The sequence below is a fragment of the Alosa alosa genome, chromosome 7 (genome assembly GCF_017589495.1).
Source record: "Alosa alosa isolate M-15738 ecotype Scorff River chromosome 7, AALO_Geno_1.1, whole genome shotgun sequence".
In the NCBI taxonomy this organism is placed as follows: Eukaryota; Metazoa; Chordata; class Actinopteri; order Clupeiformes; family Clupeidae; genus Alosa; species Alosa alosa.
In genome coordinates, this window is record NC_063195.1 from 35,101,275 (window position 1) to 35,125,335 (window position 24,061).

The 24,061-nt window shown below is 43.7% G+C and overlaps 3 protein-coding genes across 5 annotated transcripts; all 3 read right to left on the reverse strand.

The window, feature by feature from the left end:
- Positions 1-586: 586 nt before the first annotated feature.
- Positions 587-4,926, reverse strand: gprc5bb (G protein-coupled receptor, class C, group 5, member Bb). 2 transcript variants are annotated; one of them, XM_048248477.1, is made up of 4 exons: positions 4,642-4,926; positions 1,994-3,067; positions 1,778-1,890; positions 587-1,067 (listed from the first exon to the last, which is right to left on the reverse strand). In XM_048248477.1, the coding sequence occupies exons 2-4, from the start codon at positions 3,063-3,065 to the stop codon at positions 1,023-1,025; spliced, it is 1,230 nt and encodes a 409-aa protein (XP_048104434.1). In that variant the 5' UTR covers positions 3,066-3,067; positions 4,642-4,926; the 3' UTR covers positions 587-1,022. The 2 variants fall into 2 exon arrangements, with proteins under 2 accessions (XP_048104434.1, XP_048104433.1); XM_048248476.1 differs by having other exon boundaries at positions 4,006-4,926.
- A 972-nt stretch (positions 4,927-5,898) lies between these two features.
- Positions 5,899-10,873, reverse strand: gpr139 (G protein-coupled receptor 139). Its single transcript, XM_048248517.1, has 2 exons — positions 10,415-10,873; positions 5,899-9,252 (listed from the first exon to the last, which is right to left on the reverse strand). Exons 1-2 carry the CDS (start codon positions 10,557-10,559, stop codon positions 8,225-8,227), a joined length of 1,173 nt encoding a protein of 390 aa, XP_048104474.1. The 5' UTR covers positions 10,560-10,873; the 3' UTR covers positions 5,899-8,224.
- Positions 10,874-15,871: 4,998 nt separating this feature from the next.
- LOC125298442 (LITAF domain-containing protein-like) lies at positions 15,872-22,987 on the reverse strand. 2 transcript variants are annotated; one of them, XM_048249180.1, is made up of 5 exons: positions 22,881-22,987; positions 21,836-21,942; positions 21,254-21,304; positions 16,326-16,464; positions 15,872-16,175 (listed from the first exon to the last, which is right to left on the reverse strand). In XM_048249180.1, the coding sequence occupies exons 2-5, from the start codon at positions 21,924-21,926 to the stop codon at positions 16,070-16,072; spliced, it is 387 nt and encodes a 128-aa protein (XP_048105137.1). In that variant the 5' UTR covers positions 21,927-21,942; positions 22,881-22,987; the 3' UTR covers positions 15,872-16,069. The 2 variants fall into 2 exon arrangements, with proteins under 2 accessions (XP_048105137.1, XP_048105138.1); XM_048249181.1 differs by having other exon boundaries at positions 21,836-21,936; positions 22,881-22,948.
- Between the last annotated feature and the right edge of the window lie 1,074 nt (positions 22,988-24,061).

Consider the following 24,061-nt stretch of genomic DNA (forward strand, 5'->3'; position numbering starts at 1 on the left):
TGTTTATTTGTATAAGGAAAGCACAGTTTTTATAGCTATCCATATATATGTGTTTACTTCTGCCACCTTGGCTATCATTTTGGTAACTATTTAGTCTTTAGTACACTAAACATTTTTTGACGTTAATCACTCCTCTAAAATGTTGCTATTGTCCATCCAAAGTAAGGTGCCTGTTTCAAAGTTAACTGATGGTCAAATCAACCAAAACTTGTCTATCAATCTATAATTAATCTTTCAGTCTAAAAGGCTTCAATTTACGTTTATAGCCTGCTATAGAACTTGGCTGTGGTCACAAACCAGATGACATATATCCTAAAACCCTGCAATAAAACGGTGCATATCTATATCCAAGGTGAGTTTGCATATCTATATCCAAGGTGAGCTGTCAACACACCTCCAATATTGTTTGCACCTCCGACATCATGGCACGGAGTCTTGAGTGGTCTGTGATGTTAGCTTGTGTGAAAGAATGTGTTGGACAAGTAGCCTATATAACTTTTGCATTGTGCACCATAGAAAGCTTCCATATTAGACTCCAGGAAATTCATATAGTATAATAAATAAATAAATATATAAACACTTTACATCAGTATCTTATCTCATATATTCATGTTCTGTTGCGGAAATACATTCATTAATTAAACATACATTCACTGTGAGTTGATTGGGATTGTTCAGTCTCATCATAAAGTGCAAGTCACAACATCCCTCATAGGAAAGTTTCAAAATCTGTGCAATACATTAAAATCACAAAGCATTAAAAAAACAACACTTTTACACATCTACAATAAACTGTAAGGAATGTGGACTCGCTGAATGTGGAATCACAGAAGAAAAATGTGGCTGCTTAGTACAATATTTTAAGATTCAAATAAATATGACAAGAAATTTCCCATAAAAAAGAGAAAGCAATTTCATTACATCACTGAAGTAACAATACTTAAATGTCCTTTTGAAAAACGATTGTCCTTCTGAAAAGTAGAATCCTGAGCATCTTATTCTCCAGCCGATTCCTTCTCATCTCACCATAGCTGTCTTCCAGTGAAGTTTGGAGGTGCTGTAGGAATCTGTTAGTGTGTGTAGGGGGGAGGGGAGGGGAGAGAGGGATTACTAGGTGAAGATTAGAACGACTTTATCTCACACATCGTGGCTTGTCTTATATGGTGAATGTAATGTTACATGCATATGGCATAATACGAATTGTCAACATCACAGCTTTGTTTATTTAGTAAAACATGCCAACCTCTAAAATATACTTTTCTCTCTCTTGTGGTTATGGTAAGTTAGAAATGGTGCGTTCCACTTGTACACGTAAGTTGCTTTTCTCAGTTTATTTTGCCAGTTAGGAGCAAGATGTTGTAAATGGAACACCCCCTGAAGCCGTTCAAAACCCGAGTACCCCCAGTGCTGGGCCTTTTAACAGTAGGCTAAATAAGAGTCGTAGATATGACTGTTCATTAGCAGTTCTGTTCTATTTGTATCTCATTAAATCGGTTGTTGAAACAATAGTGTCTAACCTCTATCTGTTGCTATGCTGCTACAACATTTTGTTTGTTTGTTTGTACTGTGTAATGCTTCGTTACAAACTGGTATTGCTGTATCTGGTAACAATCGCTAATAACAATTGCTAACAGACGGTAGCATTTTATTCTTCCGACTTGTTAACAAATGGAACGCATTCAACTCCGATGAAACGTCATTCCCAGTCACCAATTACCATCGATGAGGCAAATGGAACGCAGCAGCAAGTACGAGTCAGAGAGTAAGTAGGTCTTACTGTTCCACTGTTCATCAGTAATGCCATTTCCGTGGGCTGGTACACATGACTTCTGAACGGCAGGCCCTGCCGAGCCCCTGCCAGGCCATTATGGTATGCACCGGACCGAAGAGCTGGGAACAGATACACGTCTCAAATGAAGCACAATGATATTTGTGTTATGATTGCATAAGGATGGTCAATGGGTTGAAAAGAAGCCAGGGAACTGACAAATACCTGCACTGTGTTCCTCTATGGTGAAGGCCTGGTTGTCTGCAAATGGAGGTCTTTGTGTTGGGGGTACTTCGTCCTCAAAGCCTTGGTCCTGGAGCTGAGAGGACGACTGATTGGTAGTGTCGTAGAATTCCGGCGATGCCATGCTAAACTGAGGCTCCTGCCGCAGACACAGGTGAGCCTCTGGGATGGCATGGAATAGCAGCAGTGCCCACCCTTCCGTCACCAGGGCGACGGCCAGTGCGGGCTCGTCCCAATCGGGTCGCCCATGGTGCAGCACTGACGTGGCCACCAGGTCGTTGTAGAGATAGAAGCCAAGCCAGGCCGCCCAGAGGATGAGCGAGGCGAGGCAGGACAGGAAGAGCCAGACTCCGTTACACCTCCACCTGCGCCGGAGCGTCTCCGACCGCCCCCCTCCGCACAGCACCACGCCCAGAGACAGGCCTGCGGCCATCAGCAGCAGCCCCAGCGCATAGCTGCAGGCCAGCGTGAAGTCCACGGGCAGGTAGTCGCAGGCCGCGTGGCCCTCACGGAGCACCGTCAGCAGCAGCCACTCGGCCGCGATCACCCCCTGCACCAGAGTCAGCGCCACCGCCAGGCCGGCCAGAGACCCCCCCGTTGGGCCGCGCTTCCCGGCCGCCAGCCTCCTCAGCCGCAGCGCCTGCGCCAGCAGGCAGGAGAAGCAGAGGGCGAAGAGCGGCCCCCAGAGGGCCCTCCGCAGCACGCACAGGCCCTCCCCGCGGCCCACCAGGAAGGCGAAGGAGAGGCCGAAGAGGCCCACCGTCCCGGCGAGCAGCAGCAGGAGCGGGCCCACGCCGCTGCGCCGCTCGGGCTCGGGCACGTAGCGCAGCCGGGTCAGCAGCACCAGGGCCAGCACCAGGGCCGTCACCGCCCCGCCGCACGCCACGGCCTCCAGGACCACGCCCCACACGGACTCCAGGTCGCACAGCACCTGATACGGGACCCCCACCGATGAGCCGCAGCCCCGTGGGGGCTGAGGGTGGGAGTCGGAGTCCTCGGTCGAGCCACAGCTGATCACGGACAAGAGGAAGAGGAGGGCAGGGCTGAGGGCCATGGCTGGACGAAGAGCAACGGTGGAAAGGCAGAGAAAGCAAAAATGAGTCCTGAATATTACACCTTATCTGCACACATCACATAGAGCATCATTCAGTCCTGAATATTACACCTTATCTGCACACATCACATAGAGCATCATTCAGTCCTGAATATTACACCTTATCTGCACACATCACATAGAGCATCATTCAGTTGTGGGAGACAGCTAACTTCAGCTCAGCAACTTCATGATGTCATGCCTTTGTTGAGTCTCTCACAATGTGCCACCTCAAGCCTGTGCCAGCCCTGAACAGTTACCATGGAAACCAGCAGCACAGCGTGGGCAGGCTGAGATGAGGTTTACATAAGCTGCTATCACTGAGTAGCAGGGCAACATCTCCAACACACATCACAATCCACAAAATGCAGACTGCGTATTAAAAAGAAGTTCCTGATTATCCACATTATCACAGCATAGAAGTCTAAATTAATTGTACACTACACTATCTATGAACTGAGGAGTCATGCCACACATACTGTCACATTATTCAATGTATTTTCCCTGTCCTCTGTTTCTCTGCGTAGGAGTTTTTTGTTATCATATATGGCAAGAACACACACTAACAGATCTTGGAGGAGCAGCAGAAATATGTAGGAAGAATGCAGAGGGTGGAGTTAAAGTAGTGAACTCTGCCACTGATTGGGCAGAAACCTCAAAGACAACCAATACAGTAAAGGTTTGAATAGCCATTAATGAGCCATCGCAAATGACTTGATAATACCTAATATCTTTTCATATTTCGCTTTTGAAAGCATTAAAACATATATAGTCAACCCCGAATGGCATTTTTCTGTTAAGTGTTATGGTGACACTTGACATAGAAGCACACTAGGTTATGCTACAGTCATTTATCTCAGTGATGAAGAGGATTCAAAACCCAAGCAACAAGTCTACTTACCTTAGGCTGAAGTCGTATATGGGCAGTGGCTTAACAGTTTTTTTTTTTGTTTTAAGTTATTAATTCCCAAACTGATGTCTCATTTCGAATGAACCATCGTGGGCTGAAGGCACAACCAGATTCCTTGGGTGTGATTTTAGACTATAATTGTGAGCCGTTCTTCCTGCCGTTGCAGTAGGCTACTTCTTTGCAGGAAAACTTCTTTCGAGACCTCATCAACTGCGAAGATTTTCGATAAAAATGATTGGCCTGATTCAAAACATTTCCTTGCAGTAAAGATTACCGTTTCAATTCATCCCGCTAGGCGCAGATTTGAGAGCTTGATGTAGGTGTTGTGCCCCCCTTCCCCCCACTCCCGCCTTCTCTCGCTCTGTCTCATACACTGGCAAAGAGAGCGTAGCTTATACTTTACTGCGCGTCGTGAAAGTGTGGAGTCGCTGCAGACGTGATTGCAACTTGCATCAAGTCAATAATGCAATGGCGCTCATCATTAAGACGCTAAATCGTCCATTGTCGATTGGGAATCTCAACAAGTAGAAACAGTTGCAGTAATAGTTAACTATAATCCAAGAGTAAAAGAGGCCGAGATCAGAATCTGCGGTCAGGGATTCCCAAAAGTAGGAGAGATAACCATACCTTCTTTATTTAGCGCACCGCTCCATCTCACTATAAACTGGCAAGCCTGTTAACTGCAGACGGGTGTTTGCGCTGATGCGTAGGCCTACAGGTGCAATTCAACGTGAGACGCGTTTCCTCAAGATGTTATGTCATAGCTGAAATCTCGCAACTTTAAAGAGGAGTTAATCTCGTGCGTGTCTTCGTTTGGTCGCCTATGGATCACTGTAAACTCTGTAAAAGTAGACAGTGTTCTCATGCCTTTCAATTTTACTTGTACGAAGTGTCTCAGGCTGACTTCAGACCAGTTTTGTGGGTAAAGACTGTATCCTCTCGACTAATCCTGTGTCAGTTAATAATCAGATTAGCTTCTACTAGCCATGCCAACTTTAGCAGCTCCAACACAAAGTGTATTCAATTGCACAGAAGCCTACAACCAGTCAGTCATTCTGTCACAGTCACAGATGAAATTGAAAATAATTTCATGAGAAGTAAATTTATTTCACCCATCTGCATTAGCAACAGCATATTAACAAGTGAGAGCATTTATGCATTTGTCAACACTGAACTGCAAAACTGTATGCTATGTTAAATAATATTGTTTTATATTATTGTTTTTGTCCACAATGAATTCAAATCAAACTGCAGTAGCAAAAGTCAGACATTTTTACTTCTATCACACAATGAGCAGTGATGTCGAGCAGTGATGGTGAGAGCCTAGATACAAATATAGCATCCCCTAAAAAGACAGAGATTGAAAGTGACAAAATAGAAGACAGGAGTGAAGGGGGAAGCGAGACCAAAGTGCTGAGTTGCTCACTTCAGTGATTATACTCTGAGGTTAAGTAGCAGAGCAGATAATCCGCACTTCAACTGTCCTTCCACTCTCTAGGGGACTCAGGGAGGACTAGAACTGACCTCATCTGGCATCATCGTGACCCCACTGATATTATAAACAAGAGTGCTTTTTGGACATCATGAAAGCTATCCTTTGGATAATCTGTTTTACAGTATAGATGAAATTAATGGTGACAAGCTATATCAGTAACTGAGAAAGGAAATCAAAGTTAAACATTTTAATTTTAATCACAGATCAATACCCAAAATTTGCAGCACAAATAAATTCTCATCCCAACATGATAAGGTGAGTGGCCAAGCCCTCTCATTGTTAAAATGACTTCTTCTTAGCTGTTTAAATAAGAGTGAAACGTATCTGAAGCTGATGGTACTTGTTGCTCTTGCCGTGCAACAAGCAGAAACTGAACTGACAGAGTCGAGGTTCATCCACATCAATCCTATCAACTCATGAAGAACTTTCGTGGAGAAGAGAGGAGGAAGACCCTAAGGTTCCGTTTTAGGGTGACTGGTGATTGGTCTAGCTGTCTGTCTTGGTTTAGACACTGTTGAAAAAAAAAAAACATTCAGCCATCAGCCACCTGCAGAAGCATGTGTTACCCGCACACTCTTCATTCACCATCTTTAACGTTTTTACACTGGTTAAGTCAAGTGTTCCTTCTTTCTGTGCATCAAATGTACTGTCCATGTTTATATAAAATTGATGAAGAAATATGATGATAGCTACCTGCACCAGAAAGTAGGCCTGTATCAAGATGGTGTGCAAATGACACCCCAAGCTCCACCTAGTGGTTTGATAAGGCTAGGGCTGGGCTCCATTTTGCTCAAATAAAATACTGTTATACTGTTATACAAACTGTATAAACTATGTTGTAAATAATCTTTGTCTAATTTTTGTCTCATTTAAATCCAGTCTTATTTCCCCAAGAACAAAGAGAACCATGAATAGGCTACATAAGCTCTTCATTTAAACATGGCAATGAAGTCACGGAAATGTTTTTGTTGTCTTTTTATTGTGACATCAAAACAGTTCTATACCAAAATCACACGTGTGCCATTGTAGGAAACAAGACCTACCACACACAAAGACTTGTAACAGCATTGCTGTCTTTCCTTTCTTATTAACCCCAGCACCATATATATTTATACTGAAGCAAGCTATAGTTTTGATACTGACACATTTGACATTTTTCTGCTTAAAGTTAAGAGATTGACTGTTTTTTTTCTTTTTGATATTAAACCCTGTGGTTTATCCTGCATTGCAGATAGTAAAGCAGCCTGGATGGTGGAGTTAGTGTAACTTGTGCAATGTTATCAGAATTGTCACCACAGTTTTGTGTACATTTAAATCAGTGCTAGTTTCCCTTTGTAACAGCCTTTTTCTGTATGTTTCTATTATTCTATCCTTATTGCTAGACATGGAAACCGTGGCAGAGCTGAGCCAGTACACATCTAAACACAAGTCAACATGAGAATACCACATACAAATACTGAACATATGAGAAACAACACAAGTTAATCTCGGTTTTCTTTGCCATTTAAAACAAATGTCAATCAAAGGAGCCAATCCATATTTAGCAGCTGACGTAGTAGCCTACATTAGATAAGCTCTTACAATAGCCCTACATACTGCAAAGACATCAAATGTCATCAGTAAACACAACAAACTGCACTGGCATTTACTTCACAACACTTTCAGAAATGCACAAAAATTGTTGCTTTGAAACTTGCAAGCTACACTCAAATTAATAAATACAAATAAATAAAAAGATATAATTAAATGATCAACAAACAAACAATCAAATAAATAAATACTGACACAAATGGGTCCTTAAGTAATACATCACTTCAAAGCCTCGACTACATGATCTCATCTCCCGTTTTCAAGCCCTCTTTTATTTTTCTTCAATAAATTAGCTGACCTTCGCACCTCTTCATATCCATCATGGGACAATTCCCAGCCTGAGAGCTCTTTTGTTGCCATGGTGAGATAGCTTAGGAGACTGTTTTTCAGTGGGCAAGTGACGATCTGATAGGCCACTGTGACTCAACATGCTTTTAAGAGAAACAGGAGGGGATGTCTACTTAAAGGTGAAAAGAGGATTGTTGGTGACAGATAATGACATTCTGTGACCTTCATACACACCGTTTGGCCATTGGATAGCTGTCTTTTGAAGCCAATTGATTTTTTTTTGTCCCATTGAGCTGTACAGAGGGTTGAGGGACCAGTTGATCTCTTGGAGGTAAGTTGACTAAATTTGTTCTTCACAGAGGACGAACGCCTCTCTGAACGACTAAAAGGTCACCCATGCATCCGTAACACCTACATGAGAGAGCATGTTTAACCTCCCATGCATGAGGGCAAGATGAGCCAACACATGAAAGCCCTGAACATCAATGTGGTCTTCACTTCAGAGGGAAACACCTGCTAAGACAAAGCTGTCATAAGTGCATTCAGCAGCCAGCACCTTTGTAATGTTCAGAATCACCGCTTTCAGCTCTATTCTAAGCGGGAAAAGAACTGAAAATATTTCTTATTATTATTGCCGCTTTCATTTCAGTATGACATATCATTGACTATTTCTTGGAAGATATGCTAAGGCATGTCTAGCACATTAGCATTCTTTTCCCTTTCCATTCAGTATCACTGAATATAGAGTGTAATGTGACAACGAGTCAGCAGCACCAGTGAACTTCTTATAGTGAGAGAGCTTGGACCTGTTTCTAATCCCGTATCCTACACTTTTGCTCAAGAGGAGATGCACACAGGCCGCCCGTGTTTGTCATACTGGTAGACGAACATCCGGACACGCTGCGAGTTGGCAGGGGAGATCCAGGGGCTGCTGGAGGCCGAGATGGCGTGGCCTGCATAGAAGGGCGGCGGGGGCGGCCGGCACCGGGGCAGGGCCCTCAGAGCGCTGGCGGCCACAGCGCGGAAGCGCTTGCTGATGAAGCAGTACAGGAAGAAGTTGACCCCAGTGTTGAGCAGCGCTAGCATGTTAGCCACGTCGGCGAGCAGGTGCAGGAGGCGGGCGGAGTGGGGGCTCTGGGGCTGGGGGGCGTAGAGGCGGTAGAGCAGGAGGGCGGTGCGCGGCGCCCACAGGATGGCGAACATGGAGGTGACCGCCAGCAGGATGGCGGTGGTGCGGCCGGTGGCCAGGCCTCTTAGCCGCAGGCGGCCGTGGCTGTGCATGCGGCTGCGCAGGCGCCTCACGATGGCGGCGTTCAGAGCGAAGAAGACGGAGCACGGAGCGGCGTAGACCGTCAGGCAGTGGGTCCACACGAGCGCGTGCTGCCCCACCGTCCTGTGGGCCTGCGTCCCGTCCAGCACGAGCTCGCTCGCGTTCCTGGCCCCCAGCGCCCCCCCTGCCCGCCCCACCGCGGACAGTCCGCGCCACAGGTCCGGCCACCACAGGTAGGGGGTGGCAGTGAGCAGGCAGCCCACGTAAACGGCGGCGATGACTCGGCGCGTTCGCGCAGGGTAGGAGATGGACGGGTAGCGCAGAGGGTGGCACACGGCCACGTAGCGGTCCACCGTGAGCGGCACGGCCACCCACACAGAGGTGTGAAGTGCCCAGAACTCCAGCACCTGCACCACGTCCCGCAGCACCGCGGGCAACGGCGCCCTCAGCAGGAAGTCCTCCAGCAGGAAGTCCACAAACACCACCAGGAGCAGCACCAGAATGTCCGCTGCGGCCAGGGCCAGCAGGTAGATGTAGGAGGACTTTTGACGGCGCGACATCAGCTGGGACAGCACCAAGACGGTCAACAGATTAGCTGGGGGATGACAGGAGAGGTTTACGTTAAAGCGTTTAGTCAACATATCATCAATGCATTAAAAGCGATTCAAGCGACAGACTTTTACGTGAAACACTGTGAACCATGTAAATGATCTTTACATTTTATTTACAAAATCAAAGATCTAAACTTGGTCCATTCTGAAACATCTTCCTTGTAACATGTATATTTTCTTTAAACAGACTGTTAGTTTATTTCAGTATATTAAATGTACAGTATGGAGTATATCACATCAATATGTAATATAAAAACATCATTAAAAACATCTAATGAACTAAGGAATAACATTACAACGGTGGCAGCACCTAGAATGTGGCTGATCCCAGCTAGCACATTTATTCAATACTTGTCCTTACTTCTAAATATTTATGGGTCATCACACACCAGATTAAAAGATTAAACAGAGGCTGGTGTTTTAAAGCACTCATGATGGTATATGACCTGATGCATCATGTTCAAGGGGTTAGTGGCTCAGAGGTGAGCCAGAGTGAGAAGAGAGTGGGGAGAGGGATCCTTAGAGAGATATCTATCCTCTCCATGACCACACACAATAGAGAGACAGACACGATTGAGAGACAGTATCTTAGACCTTTTCCTCACAATGAATTAAACATTATATTCATGGTGTGTTTGTGTGTGTGTGTGAGAGAGAGAGAAAGAGAGAGAGTGAGAGAGAGAGAGAAAGAGAGAGAGAGGGAGAGGAATTTGCTCCTGGGGAATGTGTGTCAGTAAGACAGACAGTAGCACATCTGGGCTAAGAGATCACCATTAATAATCCATCAGTCTCTTTCAGTTTGAAGGGTGAACACACACACGCTTCACTACTCATATTAATCACACTGAATGGCATTCAGACAACAGACACTTGTCAGCCACTTCAGACAACAGACAAGCCACACAGACAAATTGGCATCTAGAGTGACCGTGGCAACTTGACATACAATTACTGTATAACCTGTGCTGTTACAACTTCTGTATTCAAATTCCGTGCATGCATACTCTCTCTCTCTCTTCATCTCCCTCTCTCATGCGCGTGCATACACACACACACACACACACACACACTCTCTCTCTCTCTCTCTCACACACACACACACACACGCAGACACACACACACACAATCAAAGATGCAGATTTGTACCTGGCAGGCCGAGGCAGAGCAGGGTGCTGTAGTAGATGACGGGCAGTGGTCTGAGGGGGCACGCCTGGGGCGCCACACTCCAGTCTCCCCCTCCCTCCGCACTCTGGTTGGGAGACAGAGCAGGGAAGATGTGACTGGGCTCCATGGTTCCTCTTCCACTCTGTCCTGGTCCTGCTGCTCACTGCATCAGCTCAGTCTACTGCAGGAGGTGAACGTGTGTGAATGGGAATGAGAGGAGGCTGCAGATGCAGATAGTGATGGGTCAAGAGACAATCTGAACAGAGAGAGAGGGGGGGGGGGTGAGGAAGAAAGAGCTAGAGAGAGAGAGAAAGAGAGGGGGATGAAGGAAGAAAGAGCTGGAGAGATAGAGAAAGACAGAATGACACAGACAAGAGAGGAGTGAGAGCGACAGTGAAGAGGGAGAGGAGGTGAAGCGAACAGCTTTGCAGCCGAGGTGAGGAAAACTGAGAGGAGAGAGAAATGAGCAACAGAGAAAGAGAAGGGAGGAGGAGGGAGAGAGGGAAGGAGAGAGGGAGGGAGAGAGGGAGGGAGAGAGGAGGGTGAGAACAAGGGGTGGGGGAGTGGCAGGGGGAGACAGAGTGAAGAGAGGGAGGGAGGGAGGGGGTCCTGAGAGGAGGCTGCAGGGAAATGAAAAAGGGAGGGCAACCATCAAGGAGGGAGCGGACAAAGTCACTAAGTACGTGTGTGTGTACATGTGTGTGTGTGTGTGTGTACGCATGTGTGTGTGTGTGTGTTTCCATACACACTATCGTCACCTTGTTCATTTCCCACTGAGAGTGTTCAGACAAATACATTTTGAACCCACTGAACTCTCCGAGTTACGTCCGACACAACCCCCCAACCCCCACCCCCAATACACACACACACACAAATACAAACACACAAGTAAAAATCCTTTAATGAAATAAATCTACTTGTTGCTTCCTGCAGCATAGGTGGTCATTGAGCTCATCACACAGACAGGTGTTTTGTATGTTCTGATGTCTCCATGAGCAGTAAGGTCATCAGTGAGAGTTGGAGGCAGAGGAAGAAATAAGAAATGTCTAGACATGTCCTTCCCTTTCCCCTCAGTCACACCTAATGCTTCTCTCCTCGTCCTTTAATTAAACAGCACAGCTGGGATGGCATGAGCACCAGGGGAAAAAGAGAAAATGATGATGTGCACGCGCATGTGTCAGAATGAGCCAGTGCATGATGGAGAGAGAGAGAGAGAGAGAGAGAGAAAGAGAGAACACAAAAGATAGATACAGTATATACTGTCTGTGTGTCCTGCAGACAGTGAGATCACCAATTAGATTAATATTTCAAAATGTCAAATCAAATATTTATGATTGGGGGTCAGACGTTGGTGAGCAAATGTCAGGCAGAGTGGCCTCCCCCCACAGGACTCCAGCTGACCCTCAGTAAGTACTGGCACTTTTCACATCCAGAGCTGTGAGCATCCTTCTCATCGCCATTACAGAAAACATTACAGAATACAGCGGAGGGGCTTCAACATTAGAGCTATTCTTTTAGCTGAATTTAAGAACTTATTCTCAAATCTAAACAAAATATCCAAAAGGGATATTACAGTAATAAACTCTAAACAAAAAGGCTCAGCTGTTAACATACTGTCTTAGCATACCCCACTCAATAATCTACTAATAATAGTATAATGTTGATATTGATACTGTTTTGGTCTGGTACAAGAAACCTCAGAAGATTTCGCTCGCTGATGAGCAACACAGTGTTCCAGCATGGACAATATAAAGTATTAGAGGCTGTCTATAGAGGCTCCCTGGTCAGAGATCCATATGGTGTGGGCTCTATGCCACTTCTCATATAAAGCCAATCGTACGAGCCATATTTCAGCCTCAGCCTTTTAAAACCAGATTTCTTTCTGGAGATATAATTGTTTGTATTTTATTATCTAAACAGAATTCTATCTCCAAATACATGTGGCAGGCTGTCATGGCCAGCCTTGATGGGCTAGTTGTGATGGAAAGCCACTGTGAGGGTCCAGGGTTTACACCTCGAGGGCACTCTTTCTGTCTAAACTCCTCTTTAAGGCTTTCTGATGTATTACTGCTCCCATCCAACTCTTTGCCATTGTTCACTCTCTCTCTCTCTCTCTCTTTCTCTCTCTCTCTCATTCTCTCTCCCTCTCATTCTCTCTCCTTCTCTGTCTCATTATCTCTCTCTTCCTCTCTCTATCTCCCTCTCTGTCTTATTATCTATCTCTCCCTCTCTCACTTTCTCTCTCTCTTTTTAAATTCTCTCTCTCCCTCTCTCTCTTTCTCTCTCTCCTCCAGCCTCTACTCTCCATCTTCTCGTTTTTGTGCCTTGCTGCACACTGTGACAGACAAATTTATCAAGGCCATGCATAATTCACCAAGGCTGCCAACCAAGGGATATTAGGACAGAAATGAGATTTAAGACATTGACGAATGAACAGAGTATATGTGTCAGAGAGAACGAAGGAGAGGGAAGCAGAGAGAGAGAGAGAGAGTGAGAGGGAGTGAGAGAGAGGGAGAAAGAGAGAGAGAGAGAGTTGTAATTTCATTTGAGGATAATGCAAAATGAATAAGGAGATTAACAAAAAAAAAATGTTTGTCTTTTGTGCTGATTGTAACTGAGGTTGTTATGCTAGGATGCCGCTCTGTGGGTCTCATTAGCATGCAGGACCTGGAAGAAGAGTTTAGTCAGGGAAGAAAAGCCACCAACAAGTCTATCAACATGTCAGCCAGCACATCCCTGGCAAACCTGGTCAGAACTAGAACTTGAAGAAGACGTCACAGAAGTTTGTGAGTGCTTGGTCTGCATTTCAAGATCAATTTAGCACTGAACATTTAGAAGACAGATTGTAACCCCCAGTGTTACAGGAGGACATTTTGCAATTGCAAAGATGAAGCCCTCGGGTTCCTATTGAGGAGCAGAGCAGTTTGATAGCTGATATGACCTGAGAGATAGATAGAAAGAGAATGAGAGAGACACACACAGAGACAGAGGACATTTCAACTATTAGAGGCTCTGAGGATCATTGACCAGAAATTCATATGATGGGCTGTCACATGCTATGTCACATTCACATACTGTGGGCGGAAACACTGCGAAGCCTACCACCACTCACCACGGCTGGCATCAAATCCTTTCCAAGAGGAATGGCGCAGAGTCCATAGAACTTGACTGCATAGACAAAGTAGCAAATAAACTACATTTTTTTAGTCATCATCAAATAAATATTCAGCAACCTATCAGCCCCTCCTCATCCCCATCACAATGACAAGGAATAGTCCTGACAACTCTATAAATAAACAAGAATGGAAGAGTTAGTAAACCTCTGTCGAGCCTTAGGCCTGTACATGCTTAAAGGTAGTATTCTCTCGGAAGGTTTATGTATTGCTCCGCTCTTGGGATGGGTGTAGTCAACTATGCCATCACTGACAATGACCCATCTTCCATAAGTGCACTTACTCACTCCTCTTTCAGACCACTGACAGATAACCATAGCCTGACGTAGCCAGTCCAAGATTACCCAGAATGTGAGTCTGGTAATGCTCTGGGATGTGATTATGGGCCATGTTTCAAACAACACAATGGAAAAAATGCCTCTGCACGCAATTGGATGAACTAAACTAATGAGAACTAATCAGAACAACGAAATGCGTGAATCCTAAAGAAAGAACAGTCAAATGTATGACAAAACATTTATACAATATTCCAACAAAATCCAATTAAATCAGACGTATAAAGAATTTGACTGACTGTTATCACAAGGTTCAAAAGGTTCAAATGTCCAAGCCATGAAAATAAACACTTATATAACAGTTTTGAAACAGAGTTCCTCCTTGTTTTGGATGACCAGTTTCCCATCCAAAGAGCATCTCAAACATACAGCTTTGAGTCCAGGAAGCGCTCCTCTTCAAATATTTTGTGATTTCTACAAATTTACAATTAAAAAGAAAAAATAAGAACAATACAACAAAACTCTAAAACAAATTGAAGGCTCAAAGTGATATATTTGGGGAGAGTTGGAACCCCCAACAACAAAATCGAGAAAAAAAAGTTAAGATACCTGGAAAACACACCAAAGTTTCAAAGATGAACGAAAACATATAAAACCGTATTGATGCCATATAGGGTTAAATAAAATCCCCTTGGTGGCACCTCCTCTGATTAACTTTTAAATAATATAAAAAACCTAAACCAAAAAGACCTTGTGCTCCTGACAACATCTGGACAGTTGAAATGCAGTCCACCCATAAGAACTCTCCAAAACAATATTTTATCTCGTTTTTCAAGCTGGTTGCTTCCCTGATGTCTGGGGTAGGTTTGTTGTTTCCAAATATCTGATCCTAATAACTGCTAATGCATCTGTCTGAGCAATAACCTGAGGAACCACTCTACATAAGTCAACATGTTCACCAAAAAATGAAAATCTGCATAATTCCTCGATTAAAAAAACAAACAAAAAACATTTGATTAAATTTGGCATGAAGGGCTGTACTTCAAAATCGTCAAATAGGGGGTATATTTGTATATATAAGTATAAGTATACAGTATATACTCTTTTGATCCCGTGAGGGAAATTTGGTAAAGGGTTAAATATATGACACCATCAGATCAATACATTTGGGAAACAAGTGTGGAGTAAAACTTGAACTGAATACTTCACTCAATGATAAGACAGGGTTACAGTTGGTGCCCAACTTTGTGCAATATTTATATAAATGAATTTACGGTGTTACGGGAACAATTGGCAACACCTGGGCTCCCCCTCTTGGACATAGAAGTCAAATTCCTGCTCTTTGCAGATGACCTTCTGTCACTGAACAACACTTGGACCTGACGGGACAGTACAGTCAGAGCTGGGCCCTGACACTCCATTTAGTACACAAATCAAAAAAGTGATGATCTTCAAAAAACAACCCAGACCTCGAGGAACCAAACACCTTTTGTAACACCACCCAAGAGAATGTTACAAGCTACAATTGCCTTGGTTTGTGGACAACTCACAAAAGATAATGTTGCACTTGCAACAAAAGTGTGCAGGAATAGTTGTTTAGACTTGTGCTAGAGTATCATTAAAAGAGTCAGTGTGCTATACATAGCGGTGAGGTTGTATGGTCCCAAAGACAGGAATATGAAGACTATTAGTGGTGATATGGTGTCACTGTTATTCTCTAAAATACTGTCTGATGTGCCCCCAGTTCTTTCAATCAGTCGCTCCAAGTCTTTCTTTGTTCTTCTACCTTGTCAGTCACTCTCTACTTAACCAGAATCTACCTTTGCTCTGAGAATGAATGTTACAGCCAGTTTGGCGATGTTGAGTATCATGGCTGTGCACGCCCTCCTCAGGCCGAAATGAAGCACTGCAGGTTAATGCAACACTGGCCTTGTCATAATCACACCAGATTCATCACAGCTTTAAATTCAAGTCATAGACAGGGAACAAGATTTTTTCAATCACTTCACTTTTCTTTTTTTTTAATGTTCAGAGAAGAAAATATACAGTCCCCCCATAAGACTAGTTGAGTTGAATAGGCTGCATCATTAAAATAGGACCCCCTGTAAATATGTGGGGGTAAGTTACAGTACATGTTCCTAAAACAGTACTTATATGTTCCTAAAACATATTCCAAACATTCAGGGCTTTCACATGCGTTTGTAACGGCCCACCGTCCGGTGGCATTGTGGGCAAAGGTGCTCCACATCCTTACAGGAGTCCACACAGAATGGAATGCAAGAACATGGCCAACACCTATAAGAGAAATATTAGATTACCTCTTTGTATCCTAATTAACATTTTGTATGTATTTGTGTATGTTTGTGCACAATTAGTTATCATATATAAGTATACAGCAAAAAGATTATTCCAACTTATTTCCAAAAAGCCCACGTGAGCACTTACAAGAACAGGAAGAGGCCACCACATATGAGCCAGGTCAAAAGGCCAGTAGTGTGTCTGGTTTCAGTCACAATTTGGGACTGACAATGAGGACACTGCATCAGACCAGGGAGATCAGTCAAATTTGCTACCACCACTGTCACTGCTCATTCAAAAACACAAAACACAAAAACATACTAACAGTGTTAGTACAAAAGAGTTGAACAAGTTCAAAATTAGTTCCTCTTTTTTTATCTAAATATAAAATGAATTGTGTATGTGTTTAAAGTTGAACTCTCCTAGACCTTTTCACACTTTTCTTGAACACATAGAGGGAGTGATTGAGGGATGAGGGATGGAGGGACAGTGCCTTCTGGGCAGTTTTACTCCACAAATGCTGGACCCCATCTGAGCCAAATACAGCTCAATTCAGCACAAAACCGCAAGGTACATTTTTGCAAAAAAAATGTTTGGCATGAACCTAGCCCAATGAACAATGAACTGTGGACAGTGAACAGTGAACACAATTGGTCTGGAAAATATCTGGAGAATGTATTGGTTCCATTATGATAGGTTCCAATATGATATGTACCATTATGATGAACAATCAATAATTAGGTTTATTAGATGTAAAATTAAAGGTGCACAGGCCCCTGAGGGTAGAGGATATAGTTGTGTAACGCACTAGTGCAGATATCAGATATGTTTTCAGAGCAGTCAATGGAGGGTCTGTGAAAAAGAAATGGCATGAAACCACATTAAAGCTACAATATGATCCTGCTGGTATCTGTAAAGATTTGGAAATTGTTATTGTCAGCGGTCTTGTGGGTTGTGGCACTATGCTATATTACCCTTATGTCTGAATTTGATATGGGAAAGAGAAGAACTTTAGGCTTCATCTGTTTAGTCACATTTTGGGCCGTATCGTGATCCCGGCACAAGGTGGCGCTAAGCGTAGCGCAGGTCTTATTCATAGCACACACCCATTCAGGGCCCTGACTTACACTTGGCGGAAAGGGCGACGCAAGGCTTATTATAATCTTACACTCAATAAAGGGATGATTTTTCAACATGCCCTCCACTTTCATTAAACCTTGCGCCCAGGGGTGTGGCAATTAATGACATAAGGTGTGGTCTGGCGCATTACCAAAAATCGCTATCTTACACCCTCTAATAATCATTACACCTCTGACCAAGAAAAACCTGGTCTATAGTGACAGGTGCATATGAAGCACAGCTGAAGATGCACCGTCACGAGATGTAAGCAGCAACTCCTCTGCAGGATAAATATCTTTTTTTATCTAGTATTTATTTTTATTTAGTCATTCAAACTTAATTGGGGTAAGTGTTGCTTTTTTCAAGCTATGTTTTCAATGGTAACCCCTTGTCAGTCAATAGTGAAAGTAATTAACTGCGTAGAACTATTTTGACATTGACTATGACACAACGGTGAAGTTAGTTTCACTTTGCCTATGAGTTCAAATAATAGAAGAGTGCAGATGTGTGTAGGCTATACTCTGCTAGTCACAAACACGTTTAAACACATTTTAGTAAAGCAAGGTTTAGTGGAATCCCTGTTCCATACAGTCTTGCATGCAAGCAGATTCCTTCAAATGCACCGCTGACTATCAAAATACCGATGCGCTATTTGAAGTTGCGCTGCTCGCTGTTAAAGGGAATGACAGATTACCATAGTAGGCCTGATTTCCAACAACAATGAGGCAGCCTACAGAGAGGAGGTTTAGCACTTGACAAACTGGTGTCTTCAAAATAACCTGGACTCAAACACTTCCAAAACCAAGGAAATAATAATGGACTTTAGGAGATCAAGGCCCACTGCACTCTGTCCTCTCCATTCATGGGTGGAGAGTTTTAAATTCCTTGGTGTGCACATCTCGGCTGACCTCACCTGGACTACGCACATCTCTCACCCGGTGGGAAAGGAACAACAGAGGCTCTACTTCCTGAGGAAGTTAAAACTCACTCACCTCCCTCTCCACCTGCCCACCAATTTCTACCGGTCAGTAATCGAGAGCATCCTAACCTATTGCTGCAATGTGTGGTTCTCCAGCTGCACAGAAAAGAATAGAAAGGGCCTGCAGCGGGTGGTTAGGGCTGCTGAGCGCGTCGTTGGAGCACCATTGCCTTCACTCAGACATCTGCAAATGGTAGACTGCAGAAGAAAGCCAGCTCTATCTTCAAGGACATTACACACCCTGGTCACTCTCGATTCTCACCACTGCCCTCTGGAAGGAGATTCAGGTCCATCAAGTTAAAATCAAACAGGTTAAAAAACAATCCACAAGCTGTCAAATTCATAACCCCCAACTGTCTGTAAAGCAATGACAAATAAACGATTCTATTCTATTCTATTCTATTCTATTCGAGATGTCATTCTCATTGGTTTAAAGGAAGTTACACCTAAAACACACCCATGACTGATTAAGAAACATAAGAACAACCCTTTTGCGCTCAGCGTCCAGCGTTTGATCACAAAATCATGCCATTAAATTAGTGAATTTAGTGGACTGGCCACGCCATTAATGTCTATAAACTTTGCACATCTGACCATCCGTTTCTGATCGCCAAAATATGGCCCCTTGTCACTTTTTAGCAGGTGCCAGTTGGCCAGCTGGTAACAGTGCAGTAGGTCCTTATAATAATTGTATTTTTTCCCCATACCAACAGCATTCTGTGACCTCAAACAGCAAGGCCCTATGTCCTAAGTGGCCGGAGTTCCCCTTTAAGAGAGGTGTTAGCAACAAATGCAAGCAAGATTGTAGTACTCTGCAGAGAGTAGTGCGTTCAGCTGAACGTACTATAAGAACTCAACTCCCTGCTCTACAAGATATCTATTCCAGAAGAGTACTCCTAAGAGCCCAAAAGATTCTGAAGGACTCTTCTCATCCTAACAATGGATTATTCCTACCACTGAAATCAAGAAGACGCCTATGTAGTCACAAAGCCAGAACTGAGAGACTCAGGAGAAGTTTTTATCCCCAGGCCATCCGAACTCTGAACTCACACTATACTGACTTTGCACACATTCACTCCTCAGCACTCTCAAACATTTCCCAACTCTGAACTCACACTATACTGACTTTGCACTCATTCACTCCTCAGCACTCATGACCCCCCCCCACACACACACACACCTACATGACTTAGCACTTTTAGATCCCTCTCCCTATGCTACAGACCTTTTATTTATTTTCTTATTTCATCACACGTCAAAACACACACACACGCATATCTGACTTTCTCCAACTTTTGCACTTCTCCATAGAACTTTTTATTTATTATTTTTGATTTCTCCTCCATCTATCTACCCATGTCCTTGATTGCCTAGCCTTTCTGCCCCCACCCCCCACCCCACCCCCATCCCCAACACACACACAAAAAACACACACACTTACATCATCACTGTCATCACCTCACATACATACAGCACACTGCTTGCTACAGTAAGCCTCCTCTACATACTTGCTGCACACTGCCCCCCCTCCCTACATCCACAGCACATTGTCTTCAGGATCTTCTCCAACACACATCCTCTACATACTTACTGCACACTGCCCCCACCTACCCACACACACACTACACACACACAGTCACTGCTCCACTCCCCTTCCGCCCACACACACATCTTCACTGTCATCACTCACATACATCATACATACAGTACTCTGCAATTGTAAGTCCCTTCACCATACTTGCAGTACACTCCCCCTCCCTCTCCTACATACACAGCACATTGTCTCATGAGGAAGCTTCTCCAACACACATATTGCACACTGCCCTCTCCCCACATACACAGCACACTATCCCATCTCCCCTGTCATCCCCCCCCAACACACACACCAAGACCCCTGGCAGTTGGGTTAGCCCCTTGAGCCGTGGATCTGCCCAAGGTTTCTTCCTTGGTAAGGGAGTTTTTCCTTGCCCCTGTTGCTCTTGGGTGCTCCTTGTTGGTGCCCCCCGCCCAATCCCAATCCTCCCCCACCTTTCTTATGCAGCCCTTGCCACTTAATCTACCCCCCCCATAAATGCACAAATAGGCTGACACCAGACATAATTTCACTGCATTTCTTACATCCAGTAACTATATGCATGTGACAATAAACTTCCTTGTATCCTTGTATCCTTGTAAGCATCCAGGGGCTTTGATATCCTTGCTAGCAAAGTGACCTCCCAGTCTGAGATACTGCAAGTTAATGGGCCCAAGCCTCGATTTGAAGATGCAGGGCTGGACCCCACAGTCAAAAAACAATGCAGGTTACACTCTTGTGTATTTGTGCACTCTTGTGTATTTGTGCACTCTTGTGTATTTATTATTACCTCCATGATGGAGGTTATGCTTTCACCTCTGTCCATTTTCGAGGCGCCTGGCAGAGGTATGCAGTTTACTGAGTACCACTCTAGTTTGATGATAAATAGAATAACAACATGAATCATTCAAGACCTTTTTTTCCAGAGTGAGATATTGTACTTTGCCCTATCATAATATGATATAGAGTAGTGGTTCTCAAACTTTTTCTGTCATTCCCCACTTTGGAGGTGGGGAATTTTCAAGCAATAACCTGACCCCACCTGACCCCATCAACCTGGCAAAATATTTGCGTATTTTGGTTTAATTTCCCGTCTCGGTCCGCAGGATCCGTTGATGTTTTAATTCATATGTTGGTCTGTTTATGACTCCTATGTTTGTGTGCGGACATTTTGTTTTGAATCTATGATCTTCCTTGTCAAAAAAGAAAGGCATTATTAAAGATAGGCACAAAGTTTAATATTTAGTCACAGGCCCGCCCCACACTCATTAAAGGGGCGGTAAGAACAAAATGTTTTGGCTGGACTTTACACTGAAGGGCTATTGTCAGTCATATAGTTTTCTGGACAGATTACATGATTGTTAGGAACTGGTTGCACAGGATAATGACACTCTTGAGACTCACCCACTTGTGCTGGCTGGTTCATTCCATATTGAGCTGGAGGTTGGGCTGGACCTGTAGCAGAGAGGTAATCAGAATCAGAATAATTTTATTGCCAAGTTTTTTTTTCTTTTCCACACGAAAAAGAAAAAACAAGGAATTTGACTTGGTGAAATAGTGCAAGACACATAAGAAGTATTTAAATACAATATATAATATAATATATATTATATATTGTATATTGTATATTGTAAGTGCAGATGCAGGGACAAAAACACTATGCAGAAAGGGGGGCTATGTTTTGTTGAGGACACAAATTGCAGGAAGAAACTGTTTTTGTGGCGTGAGGTCCTGGTCATGATGGACCGCAGTCTCCTGCCAGAGAGGGGTGACTCAAAAAGACTGTGTCCGAGGTGGGAGGGGTCTGCAGAAATCTTTCCTAATCTAATGAGATCCTCAGTGTGCAAACTCGGGAAGGATAGTCCCACCTACCAACAAATTATGTTTATAACGCATAGGAAGCCTATACAGGCTATCCCACAACATAAATAGGCTTCATGGAGACACAGTGGCTATAATTGTTTGAGACCTTGAGAAGCAGCTCACCTGGCTGGGCAGTATATGGAGGATATCCAGCCCCATAGTCAGGATTTGTGGGTGGTACTGCATACGGAGGAGGAAGTGGATCCTTTTCCATAATCTGACAGCTGTAACTGAATAATAAAGGTGTGAGGTTGCTAAACAGTAAGCACCTAGAGTATTTAAGAACTTTAGTCCCGCTGTCTCTCTGAGTGCATTCTGTAACCACATGGCATATTCTGACATGAGCTGCACGTTCTATGTCGCATAGGGAGATATATGAGTACAAGGTTCACATAGAAAAGGAATGGCAGGACAGGGTGCTTCGTATCCACACCCAACAAACACAGTAACAACACTAGCAACACGATCACAACACTGCTCAACTCATTTAGACGGTTATGACTACATCTCCATGCTACTTTGGCTAATTAGCCAAGAGAAGTTAATCAATAATTTACCCTGCTGTCAAGAGGACATTTGCAAATATATCAAGATTGGGTTTGAGACAACACGGAAATAATAAAGGCAGTTGTGAAAGGCTTAGTTTCCATTGCATCGGCCAGTTACTTGCGACCATATACAAGCCATCTTAATTATTTACCTACTGTACTAAGAAAACTCCTTCAATACTAGAACTGCTGTGATGTACACTTTGACCTATTTAAAAGTTGCATGTACAATTAATTTGTTTAAAAAGATACAGTCCTACTGGTGTTTGACTTTCCCTAAATACGTCAACAGTACATTTCCATTTAAAATGATTTGCATGTGATAGTTGCATATAAGGCAAAGTAAATACACAACAAATGCATTAATGTGTCAAATGAATAACCATCATGGTTGAATAATAGATTTAAAATCTAGGGTCATAATGACCACTCACGGAAGTTCTAGCAGTATGAAATGATGGCGCTTCTAGTGTTAAATTGGCCTACAATGTAGAAAACACATTGTAGAATGTTTTTCTCATACACTGCTTTTCCCTCTTTTTCAGAATTTTAAAAAAGACGCCAGTTCTCATCATCGTGCTATGAAGAGTCACCCCAGATTTTCCACACCTGCTACTCACCTGTATGTGTGGCCGGTCACAAATGCTGCTCGAGTGTGTGGCAAAAAACTGGTTCACAGGTGGTTGGCTGACCTAATGCTACGGCCACTCCTGAGATACATGGGTGTGCCTTTCTGAGTAAACTGAAGTGATACCACACATAGGATATAGGCTGTCATCATTTGTGTGGATTTCGTCCAGCTTAGACAAATATGGGCTAAATACTGTAAATAGTCCAAAGTGTAAAAACTTAATCACCCAAAAACAGAAACAGGGGAAATATATTCTAGAAATATAGCTGCAAGCAGCAATGAGGGGGCCAGGCAGGAAAGCTGGAGTTGCCATGGCAACTCAATGATGTTACAACAGACATATAGCTATAAGCAGTCACAGCAAGTTTCATGTCAAACCACCCAAGATTGATTGAGATATAAGGTGACTTGCTGTTTGGCAGCTTCGACACTGTTTTTGATTGGCTGCGATGGGCAAACGATTTTGTCAATGTCTCCAGAAAATGTTTTTGTGTTTCCAGCAAAATCCAAGATGGCAGCCAGATCGATTACATTGACATCACAAGTTGGCCTTTGTCGGCCTTAAGACCTCCCACAGTATTAACAGACACCACTAAGTTTTAATTCCAAACACATCAACAGTTTCAGGCCAAAATGCATTTTTGCTAAGTGCAGCGCCCTGCAGGTCACTAAATTGTTTGAGCCTCCTGCTGATTAGGTCCTTAGTCCATGTACCAATGCTTTTGATACCTGGAAGGTTTGCTAAGATATGAGCTCACTTCCTGTTTGGCAGCTTCGTCACCAATTTTGACAGACATGAGGCCCTTTCACACTGGCAAAATCGCCGCGATTTTATGTACCAGAATCGCGGAACGACTGTCCCTTTCACATAGACCGAGGCGGAACGGCGGGACAAAGTGTCTCGCCAAATTTACTACCAAGCCCCCTAGACATTTTGCTGAGTTTTTTCGTTCTGGCACCAGTGTGAATGGGTCAAGGCGGAAAGGGGAATCTGGGCGGGCATTTCAATGCTGTCCAGCCCACCACAGGAGATTGCAAATAAATCTAACTGATCAAAAGCAGCAATCGCAGAGACAGCACATTATGTCAATTTATAAATTCACAAAGTCTCCAGTCATTCAGTGCCTGCTAGAGTTGACTGTAGCTTGGAATGCAATCAGTTGCCATAAT

Coding starts and splice junctions, on each gene's coding strand:
- gpr139 (XM_048248517.1), bottom strand. CDS start 10,559: ATGGAGCCCAGTCACATCTTCCCTGCTCTGTCTCCCAACCAGAGTGCG. Junction 9,253..10,414: donor GCTCTGCCTCGGCCTGCCAG/GTACAAATCTGC, acceptor GTCATCCCCCAG/CTAATCTGTTGACCGTCTTG.
- gprc5bb (XM_048248477.1), bottom strand. CDS start 3,065: ATGGCCCTCAGCCCTGCCCTCCTCTTCCTCTTGTCCGTGATCAGCTGT. Junction 1,891..1,993: donor CATAGAGGAACACAGTGCAG/GTATTTGTCAGT, acceptor ATCTGTTCCCAG/CTCTTCGGTCCGGTGCATAC. Junction 1,068..1,777: donor TACTGATGAACAGTGGAACA/GTAAGACCTACT, acceptor ACACACTAACAG/ATTCCTACAGCACCTCCAAA.
- LOC125298442 (XM_048249180.1), bottom strand. CDS start 21,926: ATGGAAAAGGATCCACTTCCTCCTCCGTATGCAGTACCACCCACAAAT. Junction 21,305..21,835: donor TCCATATACTGCCCAGCCAG/GTGAGCTGCTTC, acceptor TCTCTGCTACAG/GTCCAGCCCAACCTCCAGCT. Junction 16,176..16,325: donor GGTGGCCTCTTCCTGTTCTT/GTAAGTGCTCAC, acceptor TTTCTCTTATAG/GTGTTGGCCATGTTCTTGCA.